At 37.3% G+C, this 20,243-nt stretch overlaps 1 protein-coding gene across 1 annotated transcript; it reads right to left on the bottom strand.

The window, feature by feature from the left end:
- Positions 1-666: 666 nt before the first annotated feature.
- Positions 667-19,980, bottom strand: LOC139942778 (uncharacterized). Its single transcript, XM_071939564.1, has 13 exons — positions 19,887-19,980; positions 19,447-19,587; positions 18,936-19,066; positions 18,201-18,462; positions 16,933-17,246; positions 16,479-16,620; positions 5,625-5,947; positions 5,057-5,198; positions 4,186-4,520; positions 3,522-3,664; positions 2,222-2,447; positions 1,829-1,964; positions 667-950 (listed from the first exon to the last, which is right to left on the bottom strand). Exons 1-13 carry the CDS (start codon positions 19,978-19,980, stop codon positions 667-669), a joined length of 2,673 nt encoding a protein of 890 aa, XP_071795665.1.
- Positions 19,981-20,243: the final 263 nt, after the last annotated feature.

Genomic DNA, 20,243 nt, shown 5'->3' with positions numbered 1-20,243 from the left:
AAACAGTGTAGCATGTGTTTGACACCAGTCTGTTTTGATAATGTTGTTACATCCAACTGAGTCTACATGAATTCATTTTGGTAATATTTGAAGTTTTAACTGGACTGCTGGACACTATTGGTAATTACTCAAAATATTTACTAGCATTAATTACTTGGTAACGAGTAATGGGGAGAGGTTGTGGGAAACGGCTCCCTCTTAAATGACGTAGTTTTTTGAAATAAGTCATTTTCAAATAGTTTGATTTCGAGACCTTATAATTTGATTTTGAGGTCTCGAAATCAAGCATTTGAAAGCACACAACTTCGTGTGACAAGTTTTTTTGTTCATAGTTATCTCGCAACTTCGACGACCAATTTTAGCTCAAATTTCCACAGGTTTGTCATGTTATGCATATGTTGATATACACCGAGCGAGATAAGTGCATGGTCTTTGACAATTACCAATAGTGTCCAGTGTCTTTAAAGGCTAAACATTTTTTTGTTAGTTGTCGGCTTAGCTTCTATTTTGTGATTGAACAGTCCACATACCACGGTTTTGTTTACCTGTTTAAGTCTGAGCTGAATAGATAATAAATTTGATGGATATTTGTACCAATAATACGAGTCTGCGTTGACTTATCATTTGATTGTCAAGGGACACTGCAAATTCCATCCTCAATTTTTTTTAGCCACGAGGTGGAGATTGGCGGCGTATTTTGATTTCAGTCTTTGCAATACGAGAACCATTCCATTCAGTAGCTCTAATAACTCGTTTGTATGGACCCATAGTATCTCCAGGTTGGATATATTCAGCATTAAGGTTATTGTCTACACCAGGTATACCAGAGCATTTATTAAACCACCATCCTCCTTCACTATTCAGACCTGGGCATTTTGTTTCGTTTTGGTTATTATCTGTGTGATGGTGAATGATGAAGGCTTGATTGTTGGCAGTCTCAAGAATATCATCTGGAAAACATAAGAAAGTACAAATAATCAACATTCAAAAATACCTCAGACAGTTTGGCTTTTCCTATTGGCGGAGAACATTTCACGTGGGGTGTTTAAACAGTCGATAAATGCATAGCTAGAACTGTTTTTAACAGGTCGTTGTCGAGTAGCATTCGTCTGGGTAAGCCATATGCTATCAGAAAACTGCCTCAAAGAAACGCAACGCACAGTCACGACCGGTTTAAAACAGCCGTTGAAGAACTCGTCATCACTCATTTATTCCCTTACTAACATTGTGATGCTCTTTTAATTAAAAACGTTTAAATGTGCGGTAAGCTTTTATTTGCGTATTCAAAAACAAAAAACTGCAAGCGTGTTCTAGAATATAGTTAAATTAAAAAGTGTGCACGCGTCTATGTCACCATCAAACACTGTTTCAAACTTGTTTAAAGATTATGGAAAGGTTTACGGTAACACCATGTAATGACTATCTCTAAATGAGTTGAGGTGGTTCTGAAAAGAACCGTTGGTTTCAACTCGACGTTTCGATCAGTATGCTCTGATGATCTACTTTAAAGGTTTGTTTTACACAAGTTTTTTATATTTTTTTTTTTAATTTTTTTTTTATTACGATTAAAGGCAAACCACAACCAAAAGGCAAATTAAAACGGCGGTTCGACTTGAAATTCTGTTATTTTAAAAGTGAATTAGGACGCGTCTATGGCTCCACCACACACTGTGTCAAACTTCTAAACACTTTAACCGTTTGTTTTACAAATGTTTTTTAGATCGTTTGTTTTTATTTATACATTACGATTAAAGGCAAACCAAATAGTAAAACAAAGTCGGCGGTTGAACTTGAAATTTTGTTATGTTACTAAAACCGAGAAACTTACTTCTGCATCCAATGAGTTCAATGCTTACAGCTGGATATCCGACGTCTGTTTGAGTCACACGGATGAAGCGTGCTCGGATCGGCTCTTCAAAAGGGTTCTTTACCGGTGCGGTTTGATTCGTGTTACCATGGAATATCTGTAGCATAGGAAATAGAACACCATGATCAAGGCTAATTTTGGTTTATTTCAACATTTGACTTGAAAACAATTCGTTTTAAATGCAAAGTAATACACAATGAAATGTTCATAATGTTGCAATGTTCCTTGTACGTACGAGTTTCTGGGATTACCGATTGTCTCTGTTTAAAACAAGTTGAGAAACAAGTCCACCAGAATAAAATAGTAAATTTGAAGAACCATTTTGTTTGTGCAATGACGAAACCATTAAGTTACCTGAGGTTCTCCTTCAGGTGCTCCCTTGTGGCTAACAGAGACCCAGGTAACGTTGTCAAGGCTGTATTCTACTTGAAATGACGATTCATTTTTCCCTTGAGCTATGACTCCCTCAACTAGAGTTACTAACAGTAGGTCAATTTGAAGAATTGAAGATCCGTCCGGAATGATATGGGCTTCATTAAGAAGGCGTTGTTCACACACCCAGCGTATTGTAAATAAAACACTTGATCGATTATAAGACGGCTTCTCTAAATAATACAAACGGCTCAAACTGGGCTCTGTTTCGTGAGTTAAATAAACCAATTTGTGTTGTTGATCAATGAAGTTTAGAACTACTTACTTCATTAACAAACAACCTGTGAACATTCTAATTTTAAAGGTCACCTAGCTTTTAAGAAATCGCTGATCATCCAGAGCACGTGAAGCAAAAAAGTTCACCAAACATGAATTTTGTCTGTATTATTTAAGAACAATCTTGAGTTTAGAGTTGTGAGTTGCTTAAAAAAGCAAGGAAAAACTCGATCAAATCTGATCACTTTAAACTTATCAGTGTATACTCTGTCAATTGAATGTACCATTTTGATGTTTAACATTCTGTTGTGTTTGATTTGGTTACTTGGTTTTACGTAACACCCAAGCAGATCCTTGTCATTGGATTGGAGGATTGTCCGTCACGTGATAGCAAATAAAAGAACCATTGCACGCTGAGTCACTCATCGTGCTTTTTCGTTCCATCCGAAAAGTACTATTGCACGCTGCAGTGTGCAATAGTATTTTTCGGATGGAACGAAAAAAGCTGAGTAAAAACATCACTGCGTGCGCGTGTCTTTGGTAACGCAGCAGTGTTACTGCAAGGCATATTAGTAAAATTACTAGCGTTCGGCTTCTGCGTGTCTCAAAATAGCTGTACAGAACGCACATTGTGACTGTTGAATCCAACAGGTCGACCCAAAGAGAAACGAGTGTAATTTCACACGTAAAAGTTGTAGGCCTACGCTTTGTTTGTTTTGAAAGTTGTATCTTCCAATCAAAATGACAAAGATCTACTTGGATGAAACGAATAATCAATGTTTTTCATTCGTGCAATAGTGCAAATATTTGCATTCGTTGAAAGCTGGAATGTTCTATTCAACTCAGCTCCGCCTCGTTGAATAGAGCATTCCATCTTTCTACTCATTGCACTCATAAACATTCAATATGTGTATAATATGATATTATTTCACGATCAGATCACTGTTCCATTCGGATAAAATATAACTTTGTTTAAGACAATGTGCATGAAACATCTCGATGGAACCTACCTTTACATCCCAATAGTTCAACACGTATCCATTGAGAGCCATCAGTCTGGTTTAGTATGATGCGGATAAAACGAGCAATAATTGGTGGATTGAACATGCTGGTAGCTACCGAGTCTGCTGCGGTGTTTCTTCGCATAATCTGTTCAGAAACAATAAAACAATTCATGTAAGTTAAACTTGTAAATTAACTTAGCCACATTAGACTAGTCAACTTTACACCAACTAATATTCGATTGGCCTGTTGCAACAGAATATTTGAATGGGGGACTTTCGGGACGCTTGGTGGCAGCAGACTTACCAGGTAAAATATCATTGTTGTCGGTAATGTGCGCACGCTCAGAACTATGTGAGCATTAATACTTCACCTGTTAGTCTGCTGCCACCTAGCGTTTCAAAGTCTCACATTCGAGAACATAAGTCTGATTGAAAAAAAATCCTTCACGAATTGTTGGTCTGAAATGCAACCATAGAAGCAAGTGACATTGTGGTTTGACAATCAGCAAGTTGAACAAGATCAAACAGTTTCGTAGTTCTTAGTGTGGGACTAAATTAATTGATAAAATCATTGTTTTATTGATAATCAAACCAGTATTTGAACATACAGTTTTGATTGTAAGACGCAGAAATAACCTTTTCAGAGTGAATATTACAGTTCCTTACCTGTGTTGAATTCTTTGTATGCCACGTGCTCTGGTCATCACTGTACTCTAGCTGGTACTCATAACCTATATCTACACTGGTTCCCTGATCAGATCCCTGCAGCATCATCATTCCCTCCACTATCACTTTAAATCCTAGATCAATCTGTAGCCACGGGTTGATGTCAATAGGATTAGCGCACCAGCCAATAGTATTGTTGTTTGCTGATTGAGTGAGTCGTGCATTGCTTGGTTGACAGTTACCATCTTCCCTCTGCTGTTTACTTGATGCTGTGATTCTGAAGTCTGGAATGCTGCCGTCTCCCATTCCGAGACGATCCAAACAAAACAAGCGTTCTATATCAGGCAATAATAAAGTCAATATAATAACATACTAATGGGTGTATTGAAGTTCATTCATATCAGTGCATATTTCGATTTCATAATGGTCACAACAATAACTGGCTTGAAAACGAACCCAAATCTGTTTCAGAACAAAACAAGCAAGTCAATATTACACTACCACTAACATAGTTGTAATTAAATTATTGCCACAAGATTGTGTTTTTGCCACTTTGCACTTGATTGTTCTTTGCTTAATCTAAATAAAACTATTATTTATAAATGAACATAGTTAGGCTCATATGCTACGTAAAACACCTTTTAATAAAACGCAACAGTATTAACAGCGATCGTCTATAGTAAAGTTTTCATTTTTACCAAATGAGACCAGGAAGACTGCAGTAGGTGTCCGCTTAAAATATGAGACTTCGACATTATTTTAATATTTCAACAAATGCCAAATAAACCAATAACGTATGGTTATTGTTGTTGTTGCTGTACAAATCAAAAGAATTGATAAATAAATACAATAGGTGTTTTTCTGACTTTACCATTACATCCAAGGAGTTCAATACGCAGCCCTGGATGTTCTCCTTGATACCCAGTTGGTATAATGCGGATGTAGCGTGCTCTGATTTCCTCATTAAACATGTTGGTTACTCTGGTATCCCGGTCCGTATTTCCAGGGAATCTCTGGGAAGGAAACATAAACGATGCTCAATGACAACAGTAAATCAGAATACCCTAAAGTCGTTTGAAGCTCTTCGTCTATTATCAAGGTTGGGAATAATAAGCAAATCCGTTACTGCTTACTGTTGCAGTTTCTTTGTGCTCAAAGATGCTGCCACCTGTATACCCTTTGAGAAAAATATGTTAATAAACAATTTTAACTGCATAGGCAATTACTTTTTATGGTGTTGATAATATTATGAAATTAACAGTTTTCCGTTTGATGTATACATACATACATACATACAACTAAATATTTATAAAACGCCTTTACATCAAGATCAAAGCGTGTTGTAAAGAGCCAGACCAAAACAACAGATTACATATTATTATGATACAAGTGAGTTTTGTGAGTTTTTTTTTTAAAGATTTTTATGTATGACGTCATACCTGTGCACTGTCCCCATATGTCCCTCCTATGAAGCGCATGTCTTGCTCGTTGTCACCGTAAGATACGATGAACTCTGTAACCCAGTACTCGTTGTGGCTGTTACCCTGTGTAACAACACCTTGAACCAATACCGGGTGATGTAGATCCACTTGGATCCATGCACTGTCACTGTCATTCAATGTGGGACACCAGCCACCGTCCCCATCTAGCCGTCCGTAAGGGTTCCGTCTGCATTCCTGGTCATCAGTAGACGATGTCGTTATGCTTCCTTTAGGGATTGTACCATCTCCCATTCCAAGCTTCTGCTGACAAACTTCATGAGCTGACAAAATAAAATACATTTAAAGTGTTTCCGTCAAGCCAACCTTAATAGTGAAACCATTATTGCGAATTTTGGAGCTGGTCGTGTTAACTTCAGAATAGTTTGATTTTAATTTATTTTTATTGAGACATTGGTTAACGTTAAAAACGCGTTTACTTTTCCTACAGTACATTCTCAACCTAGTATGTCAGCTTAGGTGTAGTCTAGTTGTATACACTTTGAAGGGGAGTGAGGTAGAGTGCAAATACAATCTGACTGTGAGTAATGTTGTTTGTGTTCAAGGCTGATGGTCCTGCGGATGCACCGAGTTTGCTACGTCCAGTATTGATATAATGCAAAGCCTGACAATGAATTGTTTATTTGTAACTTTTGAAGTTAGTTTGGTGTGTCTCAAATAAGTGAGACCTTGTACAATAAAATTGAATGCGTATTCTTATTTTTGATGACGAAGCACGAATGTTTAAGTCCAAGTTCGAACGGTCGGGTGCGTGCACGCAGTCGCAGCGAGTACAAACCGGCTTTAAGCATGCAAATAGAAAACGTTGTGAATGATTGAAACGTCTGCATCCAAGAAGTTCATTTTCAACGGGAGTAATTCCGTCTATCATTTCCATCTAGTGTCCACAATGTCCAACTAGAACCAAACACAACCAATTTAGTATTTAATATTTAATATGTGGAGTAACCAAAGATGTTCGAGTATAGACTTTCTCCAACATACTGACACTCAATGCTTGCCTATAAATATTTAGCATCCGTTTCTTGGTATTTTGGGGGTTTCTTACCATGCGTTATTGTCCTTGCTCTTAACCGTACAATAAGGTGCTTCTTTCGGTCTATCTATGGTTGTTTGTCTTGCCAAGTGCTAACCCTTTCTGTACCACCCCCTCACTACCACCTTTAATGCTGATATAGCTGCGCATAAAAGTATTCCTTCAGACAGACAAGCTCATTGCTTTGTCTACGTTGAATCATAATTCACGTCCAGTCAAATCGTGTAGTTCAACTTTAGAAATTGACAAGAGCTTTCTATCATGTGCATGACGATTATTTGTTACAACTTATTCACTAATATTTTACATCAACTTCAAAATTTGCTGAGGCATTAAGCATCAAGCATTGGGCGTAGATCTTAAACGGATGCATGTAATACAGCCATGATGAACCCCCTGCCGAGTATCAAACCAATCTGGAATGCCATTATGTGGTACGTATCACCGTCAAGGACTTACTATATACAATTATTGTTATTTCGCATCTCGTTATCTGCAATAACAACAACAACAACAACAACAACAACAACAACAACAACAACAACAACAACAACAACAACAACAACAACAACAACAACAACAACAACAACAACAACAACAACAACAACAACAACAACAACAACAACAACAACAACAACAACAACAACAACAACAACAACAACAACAACAACAACAACAACAACAACAACAACAACAACAACAACAACAACAACAACAACAACAACAACAACAACAACAACAACAACAACAACAACAACAACAACAACAACAACAACAACAACAACAACAACAACAACAACAACAACAACAACAACAACAACAACAACAACAACAACAACAACAACAACAACAACAACAACAACAACAACAACAACAACAACAACAACAACAACAACAACAACAACAACAACAACAACAACAACAACAACAACAACAACAACAACAACAACAACAACAACAACAACAACAACAACAACAACAACAACAACAACAACAACAACAACAACAACAACAACAACAACAACAACAACAACAACAACAACAACAACAACAACAACAACAACAACAACAACAACAACAACAACAACAACAACAACAACAACAACAACAACAACAACAACAACAACAACAACAACAACAACAACAACAACAACAACAACAACAACAACAACAACAACAACAACAACAACAACAACAACAACAACAACAACAACAACAACAACAACAACAACAACAACAACAACAACAACAACAACAACAACAACAACAACAACAACAACAACAACAACAACAACAACAACAACAACAACAACAACAACAACAACAACAACAACAACAACAACAACAACAACAACAACAACAACAACAACAACAACAACAACAACAACAACAACAACAACAACAACAACAACAACAACAACAACAACAACAACAACAACAACAACAACAACAACAACAACAACAACAACAACAACAACAACAACAACAACAACAACAACAACAACAACAACAACAACAACAACAACAACAACAACAACAACAACAACAACAACAACAACAACAACAACAACAACAACAACAACAACAACAACAACAACAACAACAACAACAACAACAACAACAACAACAACAACAACAACAACAACAACAACAACAACAACAACAACAACAACAACAACAACAACAACAACAACAACAACAACAACAACAACAACAACAACAACAACAACAACAACAACAACAACAACAACAACAACAACAACAACAACAACAACAACAACAACAACAACAACAACAACAACAACAACAACAACAACAACAACAACAACAACAACAACAACAACAACAACAACAACAACAACAACAACAACAACAACAACAACAACAACAACAACAACAACAACAACAACAACAACAACAACAACAACAACAACAACAACAACAACAACAACAACAACAACAACAACAACAACAACAACAACAACAACAACAACAACAACAACAACAACAACAACAACAACAACAACAACAACAACAACAACAACAACAACAACAACAACAACAACAACAACAACAACAACAACAACAACAACAACAACAACAACAACAACAACAACAACAACAACAACAACAACAACAACAACAACAACAACAACAACAACAACAACAACAACAACAACAACAACAACAACAACAACAACAACAACAACAACAACAACAACAACAACAACAACAACAACAACAACAACAACAACAACAACAACAACAACAACAACAACAACAACAACAACAACAACAACAACAACAACAACAACAACAACAACAACAACAACAACAACAACAACAACAACAACAACAACAACAACAACAACAACAACAACAACAACAACAACAACAACAACAACAACAACAACAACAACAACAACAACAACAACAACAACAACAACAACAACAACAACAACAACAACAACAACAACAACAACAACAACAACAACAACAACAACAACAACAACAACAACAACAACAACAACAACAACAACAACAACAACAACAACAACAACAACAACAACAACAACAACAACAACAACAACAACAACAACAACAACAACAACAACAACAACAACAACAACAACAACAACAACAACAACAACAACAACAACAACAACAACAACAACAACAACAACAACAACAACAACAACAACAACAACAACAACAACAACAACAACAACAACAACAACAACAACAACAACAACAACAACAACAACAACAACAACAACAACAACAACAACAACAACAACAACAACAACAACAACAACAACAACAACAACAACAACAACAACAACAACAACAACAACAACAACAACAACAACAACAACAACAACAACAACAACAACAACAACAACAACAACAACAACAACAACAACAACAACAACAACAACAACAACAACAACAACAACAACAACAACAACAACAACAACAACAACAACAACAACAACAACAACAACAACAACAACAACAACAACAACAACAACAACAACAACAACAACAACAACAACAACAACAACAACAACAACAACAACAACAACAACAACAACAACAACAACAACAACAACAACAACAACAACAACAACAACAACAACAACAACAACAACAACAACAACAACAACAACAACAACAACAACAACAACAACAACAACAACAACAACAACAACAACAACAACAACAACAACAACAACAACAACAACAACAACAACAACAACAACAACAACAACAACAACAACAACAACAACAACAACAACAACAACAACAACAACAACAACAACAACAACAACAACAACAACAACAACAACAACAACAACAACAACAACAACAACAACAACAACAACAACAACAACAACAACAACAACAACAACAACAACAACAACAACAACAACAACAACAACAACAACAACAACAACAACAACAACAACAACAACAACAACAACAACAACAACAACAACAACAACAACAACAACAACAACAACAACAACAACAACAACAACAACAACAACAACAACAACAACAACAACAACAACAACAACAACAACAACAACAACAACAACAACAACAACAACAACAACAACAACAACAACAACAACAACAACAACAACAACAACAACAACAACAACAACAACAACAACAACAACAACAACAACAACAACAACAACAACAACAACAACAACAACAACAACAACAACAACAACAACAACAACAACAACAACAACAACAACAACAACAACAACAACAACAACAACAACAACAACAACAACAACAACAACAACAACAACAACAACAACAACAACAACAACAACAACAACAACAACAACAACAACAACAACAACAACAACAACAACAACAACAACAACAACAACAACAACAACAACAACAACAACAACAACAACAACAACAACAACAACAACAACAACAACAACAACAACAACAACAACAACAACAACAACAACAACAACAACAACAACAACAACAACAACAACAACAACAACAACAACAACAACAACAACAACAACAACAACAACAACAACAACAACAACAACAACAACAACAACAACAACAACAACAACAACAACAACAACAACAACAACAACAACAACAACAACAACAACAACAACAACAACAACAACAACAACAACAACAACAACAACAACAACAACAACAACAACAACAACAACAACAACAACAACAACAACAACAACAACAACAACAACAACAACAACAACAACAACAACAACAACAACAACAACAACAACAACAACAACAACAACAACAACAACAACAACAACAACAACAACAACAACAACAACAACAACAACAACAACAACAACAACAACAACAACAACAACAACAACAACAACAACAACAACAACAACAACAACAACAACAACAACAACAACAACAACAACAACAACAACAACAACAACAACAACAACAACAACAACAACAACAACAACAACAACAACAACAACAACAACAACAACAACAACAACAACAACAACAACAACAACAACAACAACAACAACAACAACAACAACAACAACAACAACAACAACAACAACAACAACAACAACAACAACAACAACAACAACAACAACAACAACAACAACAACAACAACAACAACAACAACAACAACAACAACAACAACAACAACAATAATAATAAAAATAATATCGAAGTCTTATCTAGCGCACGTATCTACCAAACAAGGTACTCAAGGCGCAGAGTATATATGTACAAACTCTCAGAAAGACAGGTTATTGCAGTGATGAATTCTAGCACCTTATTAGGGTTTACAAGGTGCTACGGCGCTTACAGCAGCCCCAGCCAGGAACACCGGGGCGAACCCCTTCTCTTTTCGATAAGTGCACTGGGTTCTTTTACATGCGTTACACAACACATAGGACCAACGCCTTTACGTCACATCCGAAGGACGAATGGTTAAGTGTCTTGCTGAAGGACACAGTTTTCGCTACAAACTTTAAATATCATTTTAAAGTTAGGTCGTTACTTGTTCAAAAGTTCATGATTTTTGGGTTAATAGGCCTAATAATAATAATAGTCAACGGTTATTCTAAAGCGCATAATTCAATAAAGTCTCTATGCGCTTGGGTGGGTGAACAGGTGTGTTTTAAGTTGCAACTTAAATTGTTCCAGGGTGGGGCAGTTTTTGATTTGGTGTGGTACATTGTTCCGTAGTTCGGGTGCAGTAAATTGGAAGGCACGTTGAGAATGAGTCTTTAATGAGGCCCCTTCATAATGTATTTGATATGCAGCTTCCGAAACCGAGTGATCTATAATTTTGATTTTGAGAGTTCCATTTCTCTATTTTACTTTACATAAAACAAGATGAGATCTTTAGCAACACTAGTTTAATTCATATAGAGTTGGTAGTGTTTTGGAATATACTCAGGATACTGCTGGACCGTTTTCTTCCTTTTACTCGTCGTGGTTTTGGAGAACCCGGCACATCGAATATTCTGGCCTGCTTGTGATGGCTGAGCATGTACTTCAGCCATTGACTTACATACATGCTAGTAGTGGTTTTTGACTCCAGTGATGAATAGGAACTGCTCCATTATGTTCTATTGAATGCAGCTTAATCCTGGATTCAACAATGGCCTTTAAGTGGGTTGCATCTTTTGTTCTCTTCGCCCTTGTATTGTGTATGGTGGACTGTGAATGGAACCAGTGTCCAGTTTGCAAGTGGAATGTTTCATCATGCAAGTGGACTTTTTCTACACGCAAGTATATGGGGACTCGTATAGGATACTATGACAACTCATCGGCTACTTTTCAACTCTCTCTGGTTTTATGTGGGGACGTAAACCCTAACCCAGGACCTACTCCTCTGGTTGCTGGTGATCATCATCATATATATCATCACACAGACAGTTCTGACTTATGTTACTGTGCTTATAATCAAGTTTTTGGTAGGAACAGAACATACACGTACATGCATGATGGCCTGAGGCTGCATAAAGAAGTTTGGAACAGAATTCATGAATTGGGCATTGCACGTAAAAGGAAAACGCATCGTGGATCTAAGGGTCATGGAAGGCGTAGCTGTTTAGCCTCTAACTCTTCACGAAGGATTGAAGTGAGAATTACTTGTCGTGTATCACCTACAGGTACACGTAAGCAGTTGCCTGTATCTCAAAGGCAGCATCATGTATTGCCCATATCAAGAACAGCATCTTCTCTTCAGAATCAGACAGTGAAGTTTGCTCTCTGGAATGCCCGATCTCTAAAGGCGAGAGGTAAAGTTACTTCCTTATGGGACTTTATTATTTCTGAGAAAGTGGTCATTGTTGCAATCACAGAAACATGGTTAACTAACTCAAGAAAAGATGACCATGCACTTGCCAACATCCGGTCTATCCTTCCTAATTTTGACTTTCACCATGTGCCACGCATCGGAGGAACTGGAGGTGGGTTGGGCTTGCTGCTTCATAAGGGCTTTAGCTTGGCAGCTAACAAGACGTTTTCATTCAATTCCTTTGAGTATATGGATCTTACATTATCTGGAATATCACTTAGTGTGATGCGGGTTATTATTATCTACAGGCCGCCATCAAGCAGAAAGAACAGAACATCGCCAGGAGATTTCATTCAGAACTTTTCTACACTTCTTGAATCTCTCTGTGTATCTCAACAGAAATTACTTATTGCTGGTGATTTTAATCTACATGTGGATGTTCCGGGCAATTGCTATGCTGAATCCTTCATCGAGACACTCCAATGCAATGGCCTTCAGTTTCACCACGTTGGTCCAACACATTCATCAGGTCACACGCTTGATCTAATCATCAGTAGATCTGATACCAGTTTTGTGTCTGATGTGTCTACGCATGATCACCTGCCATCCGATCATTCAGCGGTTGTTTGCAACGTGCTGTTTGAACATCCTAAGAAGATCACAAAGCATGTAATCACAAGAAATATGAAGAAAATCAACATGGACACATTTAGTCATGATATATCGTGTGTATGTTCATCTGTGCTCAAAGATCAGGAAAACGTCGAAAACATGGCTAAGCAGGTGTGTGAGGGCCTCAGAGGAATCTTGGACAACCATGCCCCACTGATTGAAAGAGACGTCATTCTTCGCCCTCAGAGTCCTTGGTACTCAGACTCTCTTCGTGAGGCTAAGCGTGAAAGGAGACGCTGTGAGAGAAAGCTGGGCAAATACAGCCTTCAAGTCTCCAAAGACATTTACCGAGCGCAGTGCCGAAGGTATAATAAGCTCCTGTTGAAGGCTAAGATTGATTTCTACCGCGAAAAATTTATATCCAGTGACCAGCAAAGCCTGTTTAGGCTGGTGAGTAAGCTTTCATCACCAACTGGAGGGTCAGTCCTTCCCAACTTTGAACGTCCGGTACAGCTAGCTAATCGTTTTGCCGAGTTCTTCAAGCAAAAGATTACAAGGTTAGTGGACAAGCTGGAGCTAGCTACCCTTCAGGACCTATCTGTTGACATACATGAACAATGCCAATCAAAGTTTCATGAATTTCGGGAGGTCACCGAGGATGATGTGATGGGTATAGTGAAGTCGTCCTCATCTGCATCGTGTGAGCTTGACTCCATACCAACAGCGCTCACAAAGAGATGTACTGGTGAGCTGCTTCCTCTTCTAACAGCATTGGTCAATGCAAGTCTCATCTCGGGAGTCATGCCTCATGTGTTTAGCCATTGTTACCCCTCTTTTGAAGAAGGTTGGTGCTCCACAGGATGATCTCGCAAATTATCGCCCCATCTCGAACTTGAATTACTTTAGCAAAGTGATTGAGAAAGCTGTAAGTGCTCAAGTGTTGGAGTATCTAACTGAGAAAAATTTGCATACTCCCACGCAGTCGGCGTACAAGAGACACCACAGTGTAGAGACTGCATTATTGCGAGTCCAGAATGACATTCTTGTCTCTCTTGACCAACGGCAGGAAGCTCTCTTGGTATTACTGGACTATAGTGCGGCCTTTGATACCATTGACCATGCCATCTTGCTCATCCGACTCACAAAGCGGTATGGATTTGGAGGCCTGGTTCACAAGTGGTTTTCTTCATATCTCTCGGAGCGTTCTCATGTTGTGAAAATTGGGGACCAACATTCCTATTCTGTCGAAGACAACTGTGGAATTCCGCAAGGCTCTATTATGGGACCTCTCCTCTACACATTGTATACTGCCGCTATATATGATATCATCAAAGCTCATGGACTTCATTCCATGATATATGCAGATGACATTCAGGTGTACTTAACATTCTCACCAGGTGACAGAGAGATTGCCACACGTCGTATAAACAGGTGCATTGACGACATTACTTCTTGGTCGACCAGAAACAAGTTACTTGTCAATGCATCCAAGACTGAAATTGTACATTTTATATCTAAGTTTGCTCCACCTCCTTTGGAGGCTCTTGTTATCACTGTTGATGGAGTTGACATTCCTGCAGTTAGTAAGGCACGCAACTTGGGTGTAATCATGGATAAGCACCTCACAATGTCTGATCACATCACTAAAACCTGTCGGTTGGCATTCATAGCCATTCGGAAAATTGGACAGATCCGGCAATATCTAAATAGTAGATCTATTAATATACTTGTTCATGCTTTGATAATGTCACATGTTGATAATTGTAATTCATTGTTGTATGGCCTTCCGAAAAAGGAATTAAACCGTGTACAGAGAATTCAAAACACAGCAGCAAGGTTAATAGTGGGTGCTCGTTCAAGAGATTCCATCACTCCTCTTCTAAAGAAACTTCATTGGTTGCCCGTAGAAAAACGTGTTGTTTTTAAGATTCTTATGATGTGTTTTAAAGCCCAGAATAATCTTGCTCCATCTTATATGTCAGATCTAATTCATAAGCATAATCCAGTTCGTACACTTCGATCATCGTCACAACACCTCCTTGCAGTACACCCTGTTAATATGCATATCTATGGAGACCGTTCCTTTGTGGCTTCGGCTCCAACTCTGTGGAATTCTCTGCCCTTGAGGATCAGGAAAACATCTTCCCTTGGTGATTTCAAGAGTGCCTTAAAGACGCACCTTTTCTTACAATAGTTTACGTTCTTGTATTGTTGTATCGTTATGCTTGTAGTGGTATTATTTGTTATATATATATATATTTATGTTGTTGTTGATTTATAGTGTACTTCTTTGTAAAGCGCTTAGAGAATTAAGTGTTAATTATTAGGCGCTATATAAATCGAAAGTTATTATTTATTATTATTAGTGCTCTCGCTCAAACCTTTTCGACAGATTTCCCTATTAAATATCAAAACTGTGCGTTTGGTGATTAAATGATTCACATGACTGCTTTGTGGTCAAACGGTTCACAATAACCTTTCGATAAGAAATATACAGCAATCTATTTAGTTTGTCTTGAAGGCGCGAATATAGACATTTATCTTGAATTAAAAGTTTCGTTTTTGCAAATCCAAGTTTATGTAGATGTTACTTGCAAATCTTTATAATCATGATTATCAACAATCCAGATGAACTTATTTATAGAATTGGATATTCATAAATACCCCAGACAGTTTCGTCACTCCTATTGGTGTCCATTTTGATAACATGCACTGGTTGGCAATATTTTGTTTACTTTTAATTTTAAGATTAGAAGAAGAGGCTAGCATATTAATTCAGGTTAAGATTTAGGCAATAAGCTTGACATTTGAAAACGTGGTGATTGACTGAAACAATACCTCTGCATCCAAGGAGTTCAATACGTAGGCGTGATTTGCGCTCAATCAAGCCTGCAGGTCTGATGCGGATGTACCGTGCTTGAATAGGCTGCTGGAATATATTGGTAACTGGGGTGTCCCCATCAGTGGTGCCAATGAAAGTCTGTTAAAAAATTAATACAAACCAGAGGTGGAGACACAAATAAATACAAATGATAATTAATACTTGAGTTATAAATAGTGGCTGTTCTGCATTATTGGAGTGTTTATGTTGTTAATGAATATTGGTAACTTGAGCGTAGTTGTCGGAGTTGCCAGAGAATGTCTGTCAAAGGAATCAGAGGTGGTCAGGATGATAAATATATGAAGTAATAACAATTGATATATAAATCCTGAATAATGGTTGTACTGCTTTATTGAAGTGTGTTTAGGAATACACGTTAGGTTTGAGAGTGTCTTTGCTGAGTACTCTTACCTGTTGAGTAGAGGCCCCATTGACATACAGCCATGCAGTGCCATCAATGCTGTATTGTACCTGGTAATGTGTCACCCAGTAATCACTGTTTTGGTGGCCCTGTGTGATGACGCCCTCAATATGCACAGGATTTGTACCCATATGTACTTGAAGCCATGAACCAACGTATTGTCCATTATCTGGCCTCCAACTACGGTTCAGGTTCAGTCGTGCATTACTCGGCTGATAAGATCGCCGCACACTAGATGCTGTGATCCTATCATCAGGAATACTCCCGTCTTCCATTCCTAGCTTATGCCCACAGTATATGCCAACTGTAACCAAAACACACCGCATTAAGTCTTCAATCATTTGTTTTAAATATACATTTATATTTACTTTTTGATGGGTAGGATTAATATTTGCCTGTTGCGGGTTATTTTGCATTTTTACCGATCTTAACCCATTCTGCATTTTTACTTTTTAGCATCTCTATTGTTGAATGTTTATGATTTGTATTGTAAATAATGATAGATTGTTGATATTTTGGCCAAGGGCATTGGCATTGAAGGCCCTAATTCGGCCTACAGTTTTGTTTTGTAAAGCTTTTTAATTCCTGGCATGTTTCCATGGCTTTTGTTTTGTTATTGTCTGTATTTTGTATGTGTTTTATGCCAAACAAATTATAATAATAATAACAAACTGCTTAAAATATAAAAAAGATAGTAAATTTCATGTCAACTTTTGCCAGGAGTGTAGTTTAAATTTTGTTGAATTTAATGTTAACTGACGATTTTGAAACGTGTCATTTAAACAAACAGATTACCGTAAAAACATCGCCTGTGAGTCACAAATAATTAATATTAAACAATTTGTTCCTGTAAAACATTACTGTATCCTTTAATATAATCTGAATCTTAATATAATCAGGGGAGCCTTGGTAATGGGTAAAACAATGCCATGTATTGAATTATATTGAAAAGAAATTATTTGATTTTCCTAGTTAAGTATAACATAATGTTCGCTCTTCAGCAGGACCTACATCCATTATTAATTAGTGTCCTCGAGTTTTGTTTTTACATCGTTTTTGTATTTTTATTGTAACTAAATCTTGTACATTCCCCCTGTAAACTGTTATGGTTTTCCCATGTTCGGCAATTGGCCGCGATGGATATGTATTTGATAATGATTTGAACAAAACATGCCTCTGAAGAAGGTCCGGTTTGGATAAAAAGCTAAGTCCATCTACCCTACTCAATATATAATATACCAGTGATATGTTAACATACCAGTTGGTTGTACCTCGGAGTGCTCCAGAAACATGGTGTAATCGACAGGTCCGACGTTAAACTGTGTCTTCAGCAAATGACCCGTCACGTTATCTTCATTGGTGAGGTCTAGACGGATGGTCCAGTTCCCTTGAGCATCAGTCAGGTTATGTAGAATCTCATTGCCAAGCCAGAACTCATCATCCATTGACCCAAAGCCTTTCTTGTGTTCTGTCCAATTGCGGTTGAAATTGACTGATCCATTATAGCGCCGCTGGACAACCTAGAAGATAATAATAAGAGTAGCTCGTGTTATTGTGTATTCAAACCGACATTGGACCCTAAGAAAAAAAGTGTTCACATACATTTCAGACTGACCTTCAACATTAACGATTAATACAAAAAAACCTCAGTTTTACACGATCAAATACGTTATTTCGTTGAAGTACTGCTGTGTTTTAGGGATAAATGAAAGCACTGAACTTTCACAACTTGGAAAACGATACAAAATGTATTGCACCCGGTATGTTTTTTAAAGAATGTGTGTAGTCAATAAGTGCAAGTCGATATGCAACGCGAAACATATGTGTCAGTGTTCTAATTTACAAAGACAGAGTTGTTGGCATTATGTTTGTTCGAGGACCATATGTTATTAATTGCTTGTTGTGTAATATATTTGAGATTATATTTGGGAATACATGTTGTCTGCTGAGCAAAATAGGGTTCTAACATTGGATAAACACAAGTTGTACTTACAATCCAGCCGGTATGCTTCGTCATATCACAAAACACTTTAACTCCTTCATCATTCTGGTAGGGATGGATAGTGTAGATACCATCTTCTTTGAACCCAGCATCCAGCAAAGCTTGACAGTCGCTAAATGTATCTGTTAGATTAGACAATAGAAAATGATATTGAAATTGGCGTTTGTTATGAGTTGGAGTAACATGTATGTCGGTAGCCTGTGCTAGAATGATCCGAACTGACTCGTCACTGGAGTAGCTCGGCGGTCTGGTTCTGAAAACAATATTTTATAAAATAGTCAAGGGTCAAGGGTTTGAATCCCACTCATGTTGTTTGCCTCTGGAGTGATTGTTTGTCTTTTTCAGTACACCGTGGACTATACAGATCGCTGAAGCGCATATGATGTGAGGTTGTATCTTACGCTATTACTTGAGACTTATAGAGCCTATTGTACTGTATTTAAATAATAACCCTTTAGAGTTCAATAGTTGAACAATAAAATTAAACAACGTTTTTGCTTACCTTTTTGAGTAGACTGGCATCGATTCCGTTTTGGTACCTGTTTCATGACTTGTGTGACCCAGTGTTGACCAGGAGTATAACCATCAGGAGGTGGTCCAAAATGATGAACTATCATCTTACTCTCACTCAATTCAAGGATTACTAAAGACAAATTAACATTGTATTTTGAATGTATGATTATGTTCTAGTTGAAATTCTTTACATTCACCTAAATGGATGATTGGACTTTCTACACAGTATACGATCACCACTCATCACTCGGGGTTGCCTTTGTCTGTTTATGTTCCCAACATTAAGTATTTAATATTAGGGTTTTCCAGGAACCGTGTTAACTGGTAGACACGACTGTAAGCGGTCATGACATGCTTTAATACGTGACTTACCTCCATTACAAGCCCTTGTTGCTCCTCACAAATAAACCAAATTTAAACGAGACTTACTAGCAACATTTCTGTCAACGTTGGTATGGTCCGCAAGCATATCAATGCACACGTTGCAGAACATTGGCTTGCTTGTGTTTAAGGCGATGGTCATTATCTTGTGTTTACGTGATTTTATGGAGCTACATATTCCAACACGAGAAACCTACACTCCGCAGACAAATTTCTGCATGAAAAAATGTATTTATATGTTCAAAACATGTAATTATATTTTCATGACATGTATTTTTATTTTCAATACACGTAATTATATTTCCATTACATGTATTTATATTTCCAATGCATGTATTTATATTTTCAACACATGTACATGTAGTTGATGCCCCACCGGGTTGGCCGACCGCGCAATATGGCAGA

The sequence above is a fragment of the Asterias amurensis genome, chromosome 10, assembly GCF_032118995.1.
Source record: "Asterias amurensis chromosome 10, ASM3211899v1".
Taxonomy (NCBI): Eukaryota; Metazoa; Echinodermata; class Asteroidea; order Forcipulatida; family Asteriidae; genus Asterias; species Asterias amurensis.
The sequence above is the reverse complement of the archived record's forward strand: the minus strand, read 5'-3'. Positions and strand labels throughout refer to the sequence as shown.